This window comes from Amphiura filiformis, chromosome 3 (genome assembly GCF_039555335.1).
Source record: "Amphiura filiformis chromosome 3, Afil_fr2py, whole genome shotgun sequence".
Taxonomy (NCBI): Eukaryota; Metazoa; Echinodermata; class Ophiuroidea; order Amphilepidida; family Amphiuridae; genus Amphiura; species Amphiura filiformis.
In genome coordinates, this window is record NC_092630.1 from 41,644,568 (window position 1) to 41,665,140 (window position 20,573).

At 35.6% G+C, this 20,573-nt stretch overlaps 1 protein-coding gene and 1 long non-coding RNA gene across 2 annotated transcripts in view; both read right to left on the reverse strand.

Annotated features, from left to right (window-relative positions):
* LOC140148544 (uncharacterized) overlaps nucleotides 1–20,573 on the reverse strand; it is a 219,309-nt gene that overhangs the window by 102,802 nt on the left and 95,934 nt on the right. The window lies entirely within an intron of this gene.
* Nucleotides 7,719–20,573, reverse strand: part of LOC140148532 (ubiquitin-like modifier-activating enzyme 1) — a 42,400-nt gene continuing 29,545 nt past the window's right edge. The window contains 11 exon segments of the mRNA XM_072170526.1: nucleotides 7,719–10,966; nucleotides 11,729–11,928; nucleotides 12,660–12,851; nucleotides 13,921–14,159; nucleotides 14,641–14,776; nucleotides 15,637–15,711; nucleotides 16,808–16,954; nucleotides 17,653–17,701; nucleotides 17,841–18,102; nucleotides 18,686–18,851; nucleotides 20,130–20,285. Of these exon segments, the coding sequence (XP_072026627.1) occupies nucleotides 10,831–10,966; nucleotides 11,729–11,928; nucleotides 12,660–12,851; nucleotides 13,921–14,159; nucleotides 14,641–14,776; nucleotides 15,637–15,711; nucleotides 16,808–16,954; nucleotides 17,653–17,701; nucleotides 17,841–18,102; nucleotides 18,686–18,851; nucleotides 20,130–20,285 (1,758 nt within the window). The 3' untranslated portion in view covers nucleotides 7,719–10,830.

Below are 20,573 nucleotides of genomic sequence, written 5' to 3' on the forward strand. Positions count from 1 at the left end.
TTTTTTTCAAAATTTTCTCAATTTTTTTCGGAAAATAGCCCTATTTTTCCTTAATCTAGCCAAAATTTTGGGTTAAATTCGGCCGAAAATTTTGGGTCCAGATTTCTTGAAAAATTGGTATAAATTATGGGTCCACTTTCAAATTCTCAGCGGCACGTCCCTACCAAAACAAAACTTGAGTATCCCCCCTCCCGGGCTAAAAGTCATTCCAGCTTTGTAATGATTATTGTTTCTGATGTATGTCTTTCAAATATGCATTTGTAACACAGCTATTGTTAGCATTATATCAGTAAATCATTAAGGGGGTACTACACCCCTGCCCAATTTTGTGCTTATTTTGCATTTTTCTCAAAAATTATAGCGCATTGGGGACAAGTAAAATATGCATATTATAGGGGCAAGGACTACAAATACTGCACTGGAAATTTTATTTCAGCACAGACAACAGTTGTGGAGTTACAGTCAAAAATGAGGGAAAACCAATATTTGATCAATAAATCAATAACTACTTGCTTTGAGTTGCTGAATTTTCAGTACAGTAGTTGTAGTCCTTGCCACTATAATATACATATCTTACTTATCACCAATGTGCTATAATTTTTTTTTTTTTTGCAAAAATGGGCATAAAATTGGCCAGGGGTGTAGTACCCTTTAAGGTTTGAGTGTGTATAAAAATGTATGTGTTTTTTTATTTGTTTGTTTTTTATCCCCATGCCTTGTTTTGGTCAAGAACTGTTCAGATAGGGACATAGTTTGGTGTATTTACAGCCATTATATTTGTCACAACTTCATAGATAAGTGGGAAAAATCACAACTCAAGTAAATACAGTAATAATGACTTGCTGCTTGCTGTGTGTATTCTCTTTTTGTTTTAATGTTAGGCAAACAAAATTGTTGTCTATACAAATTACAACTCAAAATGAATGCAGAAATGAGACATGATTTTCGCAAAATTTTCTGAAAAACAATGTAACTAAGTCATGTTTACGATCCACTATTGAAGTCTGCAAAAGAGACTAAGGACCAATGGAAATCAATCAAACTTGTTTGCTGTGGATCAGATGACCATATCAGTAATACCTGATGAAGTCCTTTGATGTGGAGGACGAAATATTAGTAGTATGTAAAAATTCACTTGGTTTTGTCAAACAAAAATCCAAAAATATTTCTTTACTGAATATTTATTACCTGATGAATATGTTCAGTGAAATGTAACTAATTCTTTGCATTATCATCTAAATTTGGCGTAATTTCTTATTGCCTGCCTTCAGAGTTGGATAAGAATATGCTTTGACTTATCAATATGGATTCATATCTCGACACAACTAACTATTTGCACTGTCGTATTAGGAAACATCTAACCTACACAAAACTGATCGTGCTGTTAAGGGGGTACTACACCCCTGGCCAATTTTGTGCCTATTTTTGCATTTTTCTCAACAATTATAGCACATTGGTGACAAGTAAGATATGTGTATTATAGGGGCAAGGACTACAACTACTGCACTGGAAATTTTATTTCAGCACAGACAACAGTTGTGGACTTACAGTCAAAAATGAGGGAAAACCAATATTTGATAAATAAATCATTAACTACTTGCCTTGAGTTCCTGAATTTTCAGTGCAGTAGTTGTAGTCCATGCCCCTATAATATACATATATTACTTGTCACCAATGCGCTATAATTTTTGAGAAAAATGCAAAAATAGGCACAAAATTGGCCAGGGGTGTAGTACCCCCTTAAGCAGCTCAGATTCAACATTCAACTCGGAATATTACTACTGTGTAAAACTAATCGATGTAAACAATTTTCCCCACATATTTTCAGTTATTAACTAATTACATATGTCTGGAAGGCCGCAGGAGGCATTTTTGATTATTAATTATTGCCTTATACAAACATTAGGCTATCATATAATGAAAACACAAAGGGTCTAACATACTTGGTTCTGAAGTTTTGTGATGTCTATTTTCTTATTATATTCGCTTTTTTATGCCATATTTTTGCCTTGATCTCAATTTCAAATTTGCCACCTTTGGCCTCCATGGACCAGATCCTATCACATATGTTAGAAGTACACAAAGATACTATCAGTAACTACTCTTTTCTTTCAATGACAAAATAGACTTGATGTTTTCCTTAGCAGTGACTAAATATACTTCAGGTATGCTAGTCTCAGCCTTAGCCAGTAATAGTAAGCAACACAATATATTTTCACACTAATGTTTGATGATTTTGATATTTATTGTTATAGTAAGATAATGCTGATACGATACCAAAAGTATCAAAATAACAATAAAAATCAGTTTATGCTATACTAGGATCAGCTCGCAATAGGCGAGAATTATTAAATTTGTACAATAATAAGTTTGTTAAATACGCAAGACTGATGCCCGCGTGCATCAGTCATACTATACACGAAACATAGTTCACATAGTTCTTGAAACAGATTCATCAGGATCGTTCATAGTTCATAAGATTGATAAAGGTTCTTTTTCAGATCCAATAAAATGATACTACTCACTCAGAAATTTTTCGATTCCTATCAGGAATCTTGTTCACTCTGGTACTGGTGCTTTTAGAAAGAAAGTTTGGTGACGTCATCAAAACCAGACAGAAGTGTTGCCGGTTCTAAAAACATCTAGAAACACCAGTACCAGAGTGAACAAGATTCCTGATAGGAATTGAAATATTTCTGAGTGAGTAGTATCATTTTATTGGATCTGAAAAAGAACCTTTATCAATCTTATAGTTCACATAGGTGTTGTTTCCAGCTGTGTACACCATTCTACAATGTACATCAGCCCATGATGTTATGAGTCCCGCCTAGTATTACAAGCTGATCATGGTATAAGTGCCTTATGTTTAGTGCCTTTTCATGTATGTAGAGTTTGTTTATGTTACCTCCATATTTGGGCATGTCTGTATTATTGTATGTATTAAATTTAGATGTAAGAATTGCAGTATTAAATGTTATAAGCAAGTGCACTATAGTTTTAAACCTTATAGTAGATTACACTTTTATGAAAACCGTATATTTTGGTCCTTTTAGAGGTCATACATGTGCTTTATTACTTGATTATTCCTATATTAAAATGAATATGTGCTAGTATTAGTAAGCTTGCTTCTTTCCTTGTCACAAAGAACCATATAAAAATGTCCATATATTTCTTTGTAGTGAACCACATAATATAGATATTTATTGTAGTCACAGGTCAGACTGAACAGACAGGCATAACACAATGTAAGTGCCTAAAATACTGCAATTTCAGGAAAACTTAATATCCCTGATAATGACATTAATTGCAGATGTGTGCGGGGATGCCAGATTTCCAGATTTTTCCACATTTTGTTACTCCAAATTTCTTTTTCAAACTTTTATTTATTTTCAGCCTGTTTTGAAGCTTTATATAGCCCAAATGTGCTCGCTTTTTCAGGCTTTTCATTAAAAGTCACTTCAGGCCACTGGCATCCCCGATGTGTGTAAGCAGCAGATTTCTATTGTGTGAGAGCGTGGAAGAAAAACATAGATATTAGATTTTAGATAGTAAGTGGCAGTAGAAATTATTATTTTTTAATTAAAATCCATAAAACTGACCAAATTATATGAATAAGAAGTATTTTCCTATGTTTTAATCTTTAATTGGACATCATACTTTTTGATTGTTTTTAATATTAATCTTTTGTTTGGTATGCTTACAATTTCATGTAGCTGGCACAGGGGTGGCGCTAACTTGCGCTAGACGCATTCTAGCTTTTGATGCACAAAATTACCATTAAGTGGTTGCTTTTTTGAATTGTTTTGGACCATAGTTTCAAAAAAATTGACATTTTGACCCCTTGTTTGAAAACTTAGTGCTACCCCTGAGCTAGCAGCAATTTTATCCTTTGCATTGTGAAATGCATTTTTCATAACATTCCATAATCAAAGAATATATGTAATAAAATTATTATAGAATCTTTCAAATATGTATAGGATTATTTCTACTTTATCAGTGTGAATTTAAATTGCAATATACATTTGTGTTTGTATTTTGATTTTGTAATCTAAAATATCATTTTATCCATTTCCTTTTGCAAAATATATGTGAATATGGTTGAACAGAAGAGCAAGGGTTATACTACAATAACTTCAGGTGGTACAACACCCCTTGATAAATTTAGGACTATTTTTACATTTTTCTTTAAAAAATAAAACTGGTAACAAAAGTTATGTATATTATAGGGGCAAGGAATCCAGTTACTACACTGGAATTTCAGTGACTCAAGACAACCGGTATGTTATTTATGATAAAAGAGGTACCGCAAGGATGTACCTCATTTCTTAACATAAGATAATGAACCACTTGTCTTGAATCACTGAAATGTCACTGAAGTAATTGGATTCCTTGCTCCTATAATATACATAACTTTTGTTACCAGTGTGTAGTTATTTTTGAGAAAAAGGCAAAATTAATCACAACATTTATTAGGGGGTGTAGTACCACCTTAAAGGGGCATTGTGAGATTTCATAAAACGTATTCCCTCAACTTTGTTTTAAGTTCTATTTTTTACATTTACGCAACGATTGTATTATAATAATCATCATCTGAAATAATTAAGCTTCTAAAAATTGGCATCTTTCGTGTAAAATTTCATGATTTTTAAAATTAAGTTCCAGAACTTAAATCCCCAAACATAACAGTTACCTTTTTACAGACTTTTTTTTCTGAAAATTACCAAAGGGGTAGGTTTCAAAGGATCCAATCTATCGCAATAAATTGAAATTTTCTCATTTGATTTTTTTGTGAAATCTCCCAAAACCCCTTTTATTTTGCTCTCTGTTCATGAAATGATAAACAGTGTACGATCTGAGGTTACTGTTCTGAACCAGGCTACTTTTTGTACATTATAATGCATATACATTTACAGCCTGTAGTATGACCCTCTATAACAATATGCGTTGGGAGGTCATCATGCCCGTCTGTGTATGTGTTTGTTTGTTTGTTTAAATGGTCGCTCCATGTGGAGACACACTTGGGTCCTGATGGGACCAGGCTCAGTATGTGTATTGATACAGGCGTTTTTTTTATCACAGTACTCATGTCACATTTTTTCTGTACTGTGACAAATTTTGAGAAAATAAACTTCATTACTGGTACAAGTAATCTCAGACCTGCTTAAATGTTTTTTCTTTTGTGAGTAGACTGTACTTTTGTATATTTGAATTCAGAAGTTGAATGAACATTGTAAGCATTTGTGTGGCAAAAAATCAACATATCCTGCCCTTTTTCCTTATTTCATGGTGTCGTGTACCGTCCTTGGACTTTCTATAACTTTGTTACTATCCTTTTATATCAGACATTGCTGTGATACCAAAACCTAAATTTCTATAAATTACCAAGTTTTAGTTCTTTGAAAGCAGTCTTGTTTATCATAGCTTTCTAATCACAATATTCATTTGTTAGGTCATGACATATTTATCATGGAAGGATGCTTAGTAACATAAGACAGCACTATCCAATTTGTCAAGGGTTCATCACATGATAGTGTCAAATATACAAATTTTTATTGGTATGCATCTCAAAAGTATGTCAACCAATAGAGGTTATCCACTTCACTCGTGTGACTTCTAACAAAAGGCGCCGATTCCCGTAGTATTCCTTATTCAAAACAAATCAATTCATGACCTCGGAGTTACCTGCATGACTCTTAGCGGGCTATTTTGAAACAGTCATGGTTGCACATGCAGGTACTTTTGAAAGTTGTAAACAAGGTATAGCAGTCGTTGATAGGATATGCAGCTTATAGAACACGGATAACCTCTATGTGTTGGGTTTTGTGGGAAAGAGTTTATATCGAGGAGTCAGTGACACAAAGGCGGAACTCCATTTTGGTAATTATGTTTCACTGATCTCAATGGGGTGCTAAATGGAGTTACCTTGGTGTTTATTGGAAACTGCTCGTTTCCGAAAAATGTTGATATCAAAATCTCATTTTCGCAAAAATGGAGTTACGTTGTTGTGACACTGACCCCTTGATATCTATGTTCATTGAACATTGATATAATAGGAGCCAGAGATGAAGAAACTAGTTGGTGTCTGACATCACCTGTCAATCCTACTCAGAATGGTTAGTTTATGATTATGTGATGATTAAGATTTCTGAACGTAGCGAATCGCAGTGTGCCCTATGGTTAGTTCTCTTTCAAACGTACAAACCATCTCAGAATTCCTGGAAATAGGAAACTTTCTTTCCTGAAGACAAAATGCATAAAAAAGTTGCTTTGTAAAAAGTACCCACATCATTCATCAATTTCTGTGAGTCCTTTATCCCACGAAGGCACAAGATGAATAACTTTCCTCTTACACACCACTAACCAATCACAGGCTGTGGGGAGTTGATCGTCAGATGTAAAATAGTTTCTCTATATTTTACTGTAACTGTCAGCATCACAAAATAAACATCACATTCAAACACTATTTATTTGATGGATTATCAAGCATGTATTTTTATTATTTGCAAACCAACTTGTGGTGTTCAACTACAATAGAACATATGCATTGACATTTACAATGCCATACTACAACGAAACACACTCCAATGACTCAACGTTTAGGGCATCTCTTGCCATACATAACATGTTAACCCCTTTTCTTTAGCAAAAAGGATAAGTACAAAAGATTTCGCTTGGCCAGGACAAAAATTGGGTGCCATTATTTGAACACTGTGCAGGGTTATTTGCAAAATGTACACAATATGTTGGACTTTGTCTCTATAATAATAATAATAATAATAGAAAAAAAAATTCTTCCTATTCATTCTCATCTACCAGATCCATATACTGTAATTACAACTATTCTGTAATTAAAATCTAACTTCGATAAATTGAACTTCACAACTTATCTGCTACCATTTTAAAGCTTCCCTACATAAAATAACTCCTGCGGTTTAAAATCCAGTGACATTGATGCCTGTAATGCCCAGCAGATATCGAAAACATAACTTGATTCCTTTACAATATGAAAACAAATCATGCAGCCTTGTAAAATGTGACCTATCACATCAAAACTTTGTAAAAAATGCAGATTGAGATTTCTTACAGAACTGCACGTAAGAAAAAATTCATCCTTGACCACAGTGGCCTGTGCAGCACATTGAAAGTGGTGGGGCCAAGTTGTTCAGTTCCCCCGAATGAGTCTTGAATAGGAGTGTAATAAAGGTGCAGGCGTAACCCGCACTGCGAGCGGCTTGCTGCGAAGCCCCTTACGGGTGAGGTCTAGGGCCTTGCCTTAGGGCCCCTGGTGGGAGTCCAGGGGGCAGCCCCCCGGAAGCTCTGGGGTTTTAGCGTTTTAAAAGGCCAAGGAATCCTATTTTGAAGAGGCAAATTTTGACGTTTTTGCACCATCCCCCGATTTTCCCTGAATGACCAACACAAGTGGGGCCAGCCCCCCTCCCTTGCGTGACGCCACTGCTTGACCAGGATTTAAACCTGGGACCCTGGGTATCTGGACCAGCGTTCTTATAACTGAGCTATCAAGGAAGTCGATGGCATTAACCAAGATTTGAACCTGGGACCCTGGGTGTCTAGACTAGCGTTCGTATCACTGAGCTATCAAGGAAGTCAATAGCATTGAAGCGTTATCTATAGCCCCAAGGTAAAGGACTGCTTATTTACTTTAAAATGACATCTTAAACACAGAATACTGATTTTATGTAACAAGAACAATTCCTTGCTATTTTTTTTTCCAAGCATATTTCCCTTATTACCTTAAATAGGGGAGGGGGTATCTGAAAACTGCAGTGTTTTGACGTGATGTGTCACAAGTTACTTGGAAGCATTACAAGGAAGTCACCAGCAGTATGTGATTGTAGTGACACCATTTCCCATGATATTAACTACCCCCAAGTGTTCCTGTTCATAATGGACCAATGCTAAAATGCAAGCATCCAATAATAGAGATCTATTTACGGCAATTCCGAAGCCATGCAAATCATGATAACATAATACACACATGAATAGACAGTACTCAATCGCATCAATTTTGTTTTGTTTAAAGTTTGTTTTTGATGCAAATTTATGTGTTGGAAAAACAAATAAAGAGTATAAAAGAAGAAAAAAAGAGAAATAAGTATAAACAAAAACAGTTATTTTGTTCCAGAATGAAATCTTGTATGGAACATTGTCATCAAACATTAATTGTTTTACCAACAATTATGTATCATCATTATAGTTGATTTAATACATGCAGTAATATGCAAAAATACATACTAAATATGTCCACACACCAGTACATTGTGATTTATCATGGCCACTTTAATTAGGAGCATTATATTCCTTGTCCTTGTATGCTCCTAGCCAGTTAAGACAGTACGTATTACTTTTTGTTTTTGTTATATTGTCTGACAACACCAAAAAAAGAAAAAAAAAAAAAAATTCTGGCAATGCCACTAAAATTGTTCAACAATACTGTACACCTAATTCATACCATCTTTTCCCTCAACCCTTTTCAAGTTTAACTTGAATGGTAACAAATGGAGACAAAATCGTGTACCGGTACAGTATTTTCAGCTAAGCCCAAATTCAAATAACGATCTGTGTCTTCCTTGTGGCTAAGTTCTCTGGTCAAAATCTACCAGGCTTTTTCAAGATTCACCTAATGGCACAAACAGGCTCCCTTGACATAACCAATTTTAGGCACAAACTAAAAAAGCTCTCCCAGCAAGTAAGGGCATGGACCATTAATTCTTGTTGGGATTTTCAGAGGATGGAGCTCTCTATTTGTACATGAAACTTATCCCAAGGCAAAGGAGCAAATTTTCGCCATTAGGCAAATCTTTACGGTATTATCATATATATTCTCATATTTTATGCATGGCCTTGATTTCGTCTTGATTTGCGAGAATCAAAATCCATCATAGTCGCTGCACTTACTGTATGATGCAATGAGAGAAGTTGATTTTTGCAACAGAATCTAACCAGAATCATTATGTAAATTGATTCTGTGATTCTCATCAAAATCTAGGCCTTGTTATGTTCTGCTCACTTAACCATTTCAATTATACAGCAACTGGATTTGTCATGCAAGTTTGCGATAACTTGGGCCTACACCTTAAATCAAGTAGATAGTATCTAACAAAACAGATGAAATTTTTAAATACTGTAGTTACTTCTTCTGCGTACTTATACATGTTATTTTCTATGAACAAATAGCAAGTACGTGGTATTTTCACTGTTGTATTCCATTCTTCTTGTCAGTGATGGGATTTGTAAATTACATTAGAATTTGTAAATTACATTAGAATGAAAAAATTATATATTATACACCAAATAGATTCATCAGGTTTGAAGATAAATAAATATGAAGATTCTTGAAAACAATACAAAATTTTACTCACTTGTTTGGCGGTTGGTTTTTACGCTAGTCAGGATTCATCCAAACCGTTAGAGAGGATTATCAATTAAAATTCTTAAGATACTTTTCGTCCATGAAAAGCAAAACTGTTCAACTAGTGAGTAAATTTGGTTGATTTTCAAGAATCTTCATTAAATGTAACATACCTTTTCATTGATGAACATATATTGCAGAACATGCTTACCTTGGTCAACAATACATTGATAAATACTGATAAATAGATTCAATCTTCATTGTTTTATCGATGCTGTTATTTATCATCAAAGTAATGCCATACAAATTTTAATGACCACATCCAAAAAATTTGAAATTCAAGTATTTCTTTGTAAAAATGAAAACTTTCATGTTTGGTGAAATTCTACCCTGCAAGGATCAACTGTACTTGGATCAACTTCAATTTTGGTCTGAATAAAATTTTGACTGTTTAATATCAAAAATTTCTTATTTCAAATTTGTGGACATGTTTTCGGCAAGTTTTTTTCAGCTGTCTCCCGATTGGATGCCAATTACAGCGTCAACACAGAAGTGGCCCTGATTATTTAATTGAAGCAAGTCATCATCACAACGGCACCTTATTAGCCAATCAAGCTGTGTAGCATCGCATGACCTTTACAGTTACCTCTTATGCAGTAATCAGGTTGAGCAATTGGACACCGCTGAAGGACCTTGCCGAATACTATAGTAAAAACAATGCATCATCTATTTACTCATGAAAGTGATGTACCATCTAACTACTGTGTATGAACATGTGACCCATCACATCAAAACAATGCAAATCCCTACATGTTCCTTCTTCCATAAGATCCAGCTTAAAATATTTAATTAAGAAATCATGCTCAGTGAAGACATTGACCTGTTTGCTTCACCAGCACCTGTGATATTCACAATTGAAAACAGAGCATTTTGTCTCCGTATCATACAAGCCTGTGTACACATTCCACCCAAGACGTGTGTACTTAATTAAACAAAACATCTGACCAACTTGTATCATCTATTGTACTGACCCCATTTTTTCAACCTGCCTGGTATTTTTATATCACATCGCAACCAGCAATTGCCTTGCTTTGACGTAAGTGGTCATATACAGAGTACGGCAAATAATGTGTAGTATTCAACATTTTTCTCTACTAGTACTAATGTTCTATTTTCAAGAACACATTTAAATGGGGCAAGCATTACTTTGTTAACGCAAGTAAGTCCTGTGCATGTACATCATTACACACCCCAACATGTCCATGAACTTACAAGGCGGCATTGAATGGTTGTTGACATGAAGTACTCGGTAAAATTAACAACTTGTAAATGACTTCATACTCCCAGCAACAGTAACCCATGCAACAAATTTGTATCAAATTTTTCAATATAAATACACTATTGGTTGTTGACTATATGTGATGAAGCGCCACACAGGTGTGTGGGGGGCATGTGTGTAGTTAGCGGAATGTGTAGCGCACGTAGGGTACTTCCACATCTTCTCCTTCGGTGTCGTTGCAGCATATTTCCAAGACGAGATGTTTCACATGTTTGGGGATCTTCTTCTTCGACACTTTTGTTACCACATCAGACATTCTATAGCAAAATAATAATACAATAACAAGAGATTAGCTATAATAACACTGATGAGTGAAGTATCACATACTTAGAGTAAAAAGAGGAAGCGGTCAGTAGATCAATCACAAAGACAAGTTACACAAACTTTGACTGACCCCTATTTGGTGCAATGAACACAATCATATGCTTTCTTATCCTTCGCCAGAGTATACAAGCTGTTGAAATCTATCTACTGTACTTGATTTAACACAGAAACAGGACTACAATATATTCTTTTTACAGATCGTGTAGTTCATGAAGCAGAAACACATTCACCACTGAATATACCATTTCCTACATTTGATACACAACTTGCATTTCTTTGTTGGGCAGGAAAACCCTATGTACTTGCAGCCCATGAACATGTTTAAAACAAACTGCCAAGAGGTTACATAATTTGCTTTAAACGTGTTCAGGGGAAATGACATATAGGCAGAGATGTTATCTTCCAGAAATTACCAGAATTCCAAAATTTATTTTGCAATTCCGGAATTGGATGATGTTAATCCGTCATAAAAAGAGCCAAAAAGCTTTTTAAGGAGGCGTGATGCTCCCAGCATATTCCCCCCGGACAAACCCCTCTAAATGTTCAATACCGCATGCAAGCCCTTGGCCACCTCTACAATGGCCACATGGATTTTCCGGAAATGGATATGTTGCTCATTTACATCCCTGCATAGGAGGTTTTTCCTGCCCAACACGAATTGGTAATTACAATGAACAAAGAGGAAAATTACTTACTTCATTGCATTGCGATCCTTCATTTTAGCAGGAGGCATGAAGAATGAATAGAGCATACACACACCCTGAGACAACATGGTGATCTCAAGCTTCTCTTTTTCTTGGAAGTAGTCGATGAATTGTTTGAGCGTCATCTCCTGAACGTTTACGATACCACTGACATTAAATCGGTCCCACAGAGAAAATTCAGTGTCATAGTACTGGAAATCAAAGAAAGCAAAACCAGATTTAGAACTCAAAACATTAGCATGTATGGGGATACAAAAGAATACAATATAATAAAAGTCAGAGATAAAACAAACTAAATCCCGTCTGATGAATCAACTCCCAAACACCCTGCAGGATTAGGTTAGCGCACACAATTTGAATCTGCCACTACAACATCCAACAAGGCGTTACTCTCAACTTCAGACACAATATAGTTTTGAATTCTTTACTTTTCAAATACGATGAATACAAAGTCTACTGACATTGCTATATTAATTTCCTTCCACAATATCCTCAATTACTGAATCCTGGATCCACCAGTTGCCATAATGCATGACTGTATCCCAATATTATTAGTGAAGTCCTTATAATTTTAGTATACCATCCTTACAATACTACACTTTCAATTGCAGGTATCGCTACACCATTTGCAACTTTAAAATGAATTTTATGTATATTAATATGAAACAGCCACTGTACTGACTAGGCCTGGTGGATAGGTAAGCTTAATTTTTTTTATTTTACCACATAGCAAAAGCCTGATATAAATAATAATAATATTGAATGACTTATTTTCAAATGATACAAGCATATTATACCAGTACTTGCTAAAAATATTGTACTCATCTGCGACTTTTACAGTTATTTTTTCTTGTATTGATCACTTTCAAATCCAATCAATATTATAAATATCAAGAGCTGCGTGAGAGTCAATTGTACTCACCTTCTGTTTAGATGCTGCAATTGGTTCAGAGAAACCAAAGAAAGGTAGTGCCAAGTTGATGAATCCGTTCTTGTAACTCTCCATGTTCTTGTTGTTATTCACTAATTTGAAGAGTTCAAGGCACACTAGGCCTGCTACCACTGATGTTGTTGTTGCAATGGCTGGGATGATTTTACCCGCAATCAGTTTGGTCTGTAGTGACGAGCAAATAACAAGATGAGAAAAATAGTTTGGTGAATTTATTCAGACACTTGAGGAAAAAACCCTTGAGATTCCTTAACTGCTTAGAAATGGACTTGACACTAGCTATATACTTTTAAACATGTTGCTTTAAACATGGCCCTTACAGTGAAAATCAATTTATGCATCAAAGCTTTTACACAACAAAATGTTCAACCTGCCTATGACAGATACACTAAATGTGGAATTGCAGTAAATAACAGTAGATACAAATGTAGTTTTAAAAGTCAACTAGGGTAGTGGCAGGGGTTGAGTGGCCAACCATGGCCTAACACACCATAAAACTGACAAGTACATATGTGACGTGATCAAGGGGAATGAGTCACATGTCTGCAATTTTCAATTTGAAGTTTTTTACATCATTTTCTGGCAGTTTAGAAATGCTACGTTTTGATGCAAATCCCATCAAAATCGGACATCTGGTTAACGAGTTATGAGCAATATATCACTGGCTGAAAACAATATAAAACATAAGAATTTGAACACTGTTTTTGCCAATATCTCAGAAACAATATTAGCGACATCCGACTCATTTCCCTTGATCATGTCACATATTGCAATGGTTACATTAGCCCAACACAACATTCTGGCCATGTTATTAATAAATGAGGTGCAGATATGTTATTATGTTATTTCAATCACCACCCACTTCTGTATTCACAGAGTACATAATTCATCAGCAAAACAACTCTGATAAAGGGTGTAATACAGGGCTTCCCAAAATTTTACTGTAACCCAAATTTCTTGAGAAAATTAAAACATGAATTTAACACAAAAGATTAAAAATTGTTTTTTTTTAAATTTGGGCTCCAGTTGGGTGAAATTTGGCCATTTTTTTTAATGTTTAAATAATTACCCATTTTTATACCAATATTTATCTAAAAAAGGTCAATTGTCTGTTTAATTACTTTTTTCTTTCAGTAAACGCCCATGACCCCTGACAGAGTGCTTGCGACCCAATTTTGGGTCGTAACCCAGTTTGGGAAGCAATGGTGTAATATGTATAGGTGCCAGAATATACCTTGTGTTTATCAGCTGGTGCAATTTCATAATTCTCAGCTCTAAGATTGGATGCTGCTACGATGAAATCCATGTGCAGATTTGAGTCGTCATCCTTTTCAAAGTCAATAGGTAGCATGTGGAAATCTTTGAGGCTTGCTGGTGCTGGTAGAGTTTCTGATAATTCCTGAAGTTTAAGATCATCTGCTGCTGCGCTTGCCGAGGCCTGTGCTTCTGCATCAGTCACATCTATCTTGACTCCTGCAACAACAACAATAGTTTGTATGAGCACAGATGGAGGAAAACCAATGAAACACAGACAGTTTAAGAAAATTTTGTGGAGCCTGTAACTTGAGTCGAAAATGTAGGTTTTCTACAACTTGTAATTTATATTTCGGAGGTACAGATATCAAATTGAATAGCAAGAATGTAATTATGGGATGTTTTACAGACGACAATTTGGAAGAGAAATCAGAATGAGGAAAATCGATGAAATGACTGGTTAAAAAATCAGTGCCAAAATCAATGACACAATTCATACACTCCCAGACAGAATCTGATCAAGGCCATAAAAATATCAATGGAAAAATAATAATAATATATAAATCTTTCCCTTTCAAGTGCAATGTAACTTTTATATTTTTGATGCTTAATATAGCACATCCATAAAATTTTAAGGCAAATTTTGATAACAGTTCCAGTCTCCTAATTCTAGACTCAGCATACAAAGGTGTTGACTTACCTGACCTGGGTGCAAATTCTGGCACATCAATAGTTTCAATCACTTTGCGAATCAATGCCCTGTCTCTACACTGCTTGATGCCATAACTCTCAGCCCTTAGATTGGCTGATGCTAACACATAGTCTATATGTACAGGCTGAAAACACAACAAAAATGAGTTAAAATAGGATAGGATAAATGAAAGAAACAGACAACAGTTATCCATTAGCAAGCATGTCTCATCTCTTACTAAATGTGGTTACACCAAGAACACCATAAGAGAAACGCAATAATGACAGACACAAACATTCTAATTTTCTAATTTTGTTTTTTGACTAATCTACCTAAAGATGTTTAAAATCATTTATTTGAAATTCTAGGATATAACCTGTACATGTCAAACTAATCATCTTTACAAATATAGTTGCAAACAGGTATCTTGTTATAATGCATTTCTCCAATTTCAATTTTCTGCACCAATTTGCTATCTCAATATGTACCTCAATGAACAGAGCACATCCAGACTTTGCAAAATATGTCAATATGAAAACAAAAGGAACCTCTACAATGGGAGTGCCATTTGATGAAACAAGGTGATGTATCATGTTGCAAAGGATTCTGGGAAAGTTCAGATATCTTCTCTGGGATGAAACTTTTCATCACTGATTATATGGTTATCTACTTTTACTGTGTACAGCTAGTATTGTTAGGTTGGTTAGTTACTCATGCTCCTTTGCAAGGGGCTATTTGAGTTGAAATCCAAACACCCCCTATGGACACCATGACCTTAATCTTCCACACACAGGATGTGTGAATTTAAAATGGAGCTACCTGAATGGGTGACACCATTTGAGTCCTCTAAGATCTGGAGAAAGGCGCTTTATAAATCCAAAATTTATTTATTTATTTATTATTTGTAATCTACACCCCCTGCATGGGAGATTAAGGTCATGTCTTCCATAGCGGGTGTATGGATTTCAATTGGAATATACTTACTAATCACATAAGTCTACTCACATTATTCAGATCAAAATTAAGTGGGTGTGGACATCTCTTGGGACCCGACCAGAACAGTGCACCAGAACTAGTAAGCTGCAAAGCAAAGGGGGAGAAAATCACATATTAACATAGAATAGTTGCCAGTGAAGTACAACAACACCACTAAAGCAATGATGACTTTAGGGCTCATATTGAAATACCCTACCACGTTTTCACACAGAAAGAAGGCAGGATTCCCCTCGCTAAGCGCGCGCCTTAGGAAAGCTCGGTCAGGAAAGCGCTCCTAATTTAAGTCAGTGAAGTGGCTAATTGCAGTGCTATAATCACACAGGATTTTAACAAAAGAAGGCTAGCACAGGAAAGCTGCAGGATGGCGCACACCTTCCTGTGTAAGGGAATTTCAAAAGAGCCCTTATATACACCTCGCCTATATTTCCATCTTGAAAAAAAAGAAACTATAATCAAGAGCAAAACTTGCGGGGACACTTGTTCATATTTTGTGCTCATGGTTAAATAAAACCATAAATGTGAAGTACACCATATTAAACTTCAACTGTATAGATTTGATCCCCCTCCCACCCCCACCAAGCATTCAAGCAATGTTGGAGCAAACATGTAACACATTACAAAATTGAGGCATTTGGCATTCCAAGTGTCCCAGCAATTTTCAAATAATGAATAAACTAACTACAGTTTTCACCAAGGTTCTTCAGTGGCTGTTTACAGCGTAAACATGGAAGTGGGATTCTGGTTGGCTAATTGAATCACAGTGTCTGCAATAAGTGCGTAGCAGTAGCAAAATGCTACAATTTTCATCATTTGCTACACAATTTTGGAATGTGTAGCAATTGTGTACCATTCATAAGCATTACCTGGTGAGCATTTTTGCTACACAAATAAAATTGCTTAATGCGGACCCTGTTGAATCACGTCATCATCACCTCATTCGCCGATGAAGCTGCATAGCAACATCTCTGACCTAGTTCTTTTTACTTGATAATCAGAATGAGCAGTAGGACACCACTGAAGGACCTTGCCAAATACCATAGCATTCAAAATGATCCAATTATAGATACATAATAAACATCGATAACAACATACTCAAGATTTTTTTTGTTCCCAATTAATACATAGTGTCAAGGATCTCAATTCTTGTCTTTGCGCAGAGCGACCCTGTAATCCAACTCACCTGATCCTTTGGGAAGTTATAGAGTAATTGACCTATTTGATTGTGATATTGAGCCTGCCAATGAAGTCTAGCCCATGTGATGCAATCGTCAAAATTCTTCGGTCTATCATCTACTAGAGTCTGCTTCAAGGCCTCGAGAGTCTCCAACTACAAGAAAATAATATTAACACCATAATTACAATAGCTGTAGACCAAGTAGTCACATTATTTGTCCCAAGTTCACTCCCAACTTACACCCTGTATCTTGTATCTACATTCCTTGAACCTTATGTTTAAGCACAGAAAATAATTCTATGAAATTTCTTTTATATAGAGTGGAACCTCTTTAACACAAAATCTATGGGGCCAAAGGGTTTCAGTTGTGTTATCAGGATCTTGTGTTACCATACAGAATCAATGCACAAGGACTTTAAAAAAAATCACTTTGTGTTATCAGGTTTTTTGTGTCAACAGATTTTGTGTTAACAAAGTTCTACTGTACTTTTTTTAAGATTCATTGTCAAATTTTTCCTTTATTTCCTAACATCAATTTTTCTATCCTGCAAAGTTTTGAACATTGTGCTATTCCAGTTAAATTGATACACCCCCACGAAAGACGTCTCGCACACAGGGCTGTAGATTTCAAACGGAGTCACCCATTCATGTAAGTTGTATCCTCATTTGAAATTCACACTCCCTGTGTGAAAGATCAAGATTATGTCTTCCATAGGGGGTGTATGGATTTCAGCTGGATTAGCCCATTCCAAATAAGATATGTTGATTTCATACTGGTCAACAAACTGTTAGTATTATAAATGATTTCAAAATTTCATACCACTAGTATTATTAATCATCATATAACTTACCGGCTGCATTCCCGGGAGCTTCATTGTCCGTTCCATGAATTTAGGATCACTGTAAAATGAGGAGGTAAAATATTTATAAAAAAGCTTTGACAACAAGTGTCATCACATTTGTAATAATAATTTATATTAATGTTACAGAAAGTGTATTCTATGTAATAATTAAATGCGAACTCAGTACCATCACTTACCCAGCATAATGATTGACACTTTCCGCAGGGTTTCTGAACAAGCCTTCAAACTCATCCCTAGCCCACTGGATGGTGTGTTCGATGGCGTTGGGGAAATTCTTGAGGGTACAGATGGGGATGGATTTCTCCGGTGGGTCTTGTGAGGAGGAGTAAGATTCGGTGAGGAATGGTAGAACGACTTGAACGTTGCCCTTAGTGCCTAGAGTGCCTGATTCTAATAAAGGCTTGCGGTAATACACACAACGTCTGTCCATATACATACCTAGTAATAGAGCAAAGACAAACATAAGATCAGCGTACTAAATTTGAAATATAAAAATAAACAAACAACACACTTGCAATTTTACGCTGTAGAATACACTAATTTGCAAAAACTCTTCACATTTGAAATCATATTATCCTTCATTGGTTACAATCAAGTTAGTCATGTACTGCAAACCATTTACAATTCAAATATCGTAACTGGTCCAGCAAAAATTTCATATTCAACCAAAGGTCACGGTCAAATGTCCCCACTTTTTTTATACAACCAAAACAATCATAAATGAGGTAAATTGTGAGCAGAATCAGCCGATCCTGTGTAATATCTGTTTGGGTGGTATGCTATACCTTGGTGTAATGAGCCCATTCCCAGCATATGCCAGTACCCAAGCATAGTTAGCACCTTCTTGTGGCAACTCAAGGACATTTGTGATCATAAATGGTACTGCTGTGCCACCACTCTGCAATAATGCTACTTTATCAACAACAAATTTATTGCAAACGTCTTTCAACGTTTATAGTCAAATTTGTTAACATTCTTCCCCAATGTATTTAAGGGGAAGAGAACTATTTAAACTACTTACGAGCATCTACATTATCTAAAGCATTAGCGACACCAGTGAGTCCTTCAAAGAAGTCATCAGTAAATACGTGCTCTGTCTCTGGTCCCACTCGGTCTTGCAGTGCTACAATGTTGAAAGCTGGGTTCATATGCTTAGCTGCTTTGGCTGCTGTATCAGATTTGGGTTTCTGAAAGTAAAGTGTATCGTTAGGCTTTGTCGTAGTTGTTTGAATTTGAAAATAGTTACATATAATATGGGTACATTTCTAAGTGAGCAGTCTCATAAACTACTATGCAACTTGAGAACAATTTCCATGAAACATCAACTTTTCCAAATATGTAGTTTGCTGTAGCAAAGAAGAATGTGACTTTTTCTTCATCAACCAGGCAGATAGATCACTGGCATTCCTTGAAGACACAGTGCAACAAGTGTCAAAAGTTACCTTTTCAGAGTAACGTTTTTGTCAATATGAGAGAGTCCAATAATATCAGTCTACACGCTGGAAGCGTTGAAAGGTAGAAAAATGTCTTGTTATCATTTGTAGGGGGATATGGTGTGAACTACCCAAGGTGCCAATTCCTTTCTATTCTATACATACACCATAGCAAAAAAAATTAATCCTACCTAAATTCTACTTGAAATATATTCCAGTTTCTGTTGTTTTGTGTCATGTAATTGTGTCTCCGCTATGTTACCTTCTAAACAGACTACATCCTAAATATTAGAGAGCTTGCGATTTCCAAACGATTATCATAGGCCTGTGCATCTTTTCAAAATCACTCATGTGATGGGATTTAGATACATAGGCTACATTTTGAAACCAAAAGCTCACTATTATTTGCAAACAATCTTACCTGTACATCCCAGCTTCTGAAAAGAAACTGCCTATTGAGATTAGATTTCTCTATGATGTCCATGTCTGTTACAGTAACCTTGCCTTCTTGACTACATCCCAATCCAATCATAGCAATCTTACCTGTACATCCCAGCTTCTGAAGAGAAACTGCCTATTGAGATTAGATTTCTCTATGATGTCCATGTCTGTTACAGTAACCTTTGCCTTCTTGACTACATCCCAATCCAATCATAGCAATCTTACCTGTACATCCCAGCTTCTGAAGAGAAACTGCCTATTGAGATTAGATTTCTCTATGATGTCCATGTCTGTTACAGTAACCTTGCCTTCTTGACTACATCCCAATCCAATCATAGCAATCTTACCTGTACATCCCAGCTTCTGAAGAGAAACTGCCTATTGAGATTGGATTTCTCTATGATGTCCATGTCTGTCACAGTAACCTTGCCTTCTTGACTACATCCCAATCCAATCATAGCAATCTTACCTGTACATCCCAGCTTCTGAAGAGAAACTGCCTATTGAGATTGGATTTCTCTATGATGTCCATGTCTGTCACAGTAACCTTGCCTTCTTGACTACATCCCAATCCAATCATAGCAATCTTACCTGTACATCCCAGCTTCTGAAGAGAAACTGCCTATTGAGATTAGATTTCTCTATGATGTCCATGTCTGTCACAGTAACCTTGCCTTCTTGACTACATCCTAATCCAATCATAGCAAAATTCTTGAGCAACTCACAGCCAATTGCACCTGCTCCAACCTAAGAAACAATATTGTGGAGATGCACTTGATTAGGCATTTTGATCATGCAATTTAATTTCAAAATCAATCAGAAATGTTACTTTTCCTCAAAAGACAAAGGATGGACCTAATACAGGATTAAGGTTCAAGACAAGAAATGGAAATTCAACTTTTGGATTTCAACAAATATATATTCTATCATGTACAGTGCTAATAAAGTTGCAAGGTTTGAGACATTAAAAAAGTTACTATTTCTTTTATCAGTCCTTTCTCATTTCAAACTGACAAACAAAACATTTCAGTTCTG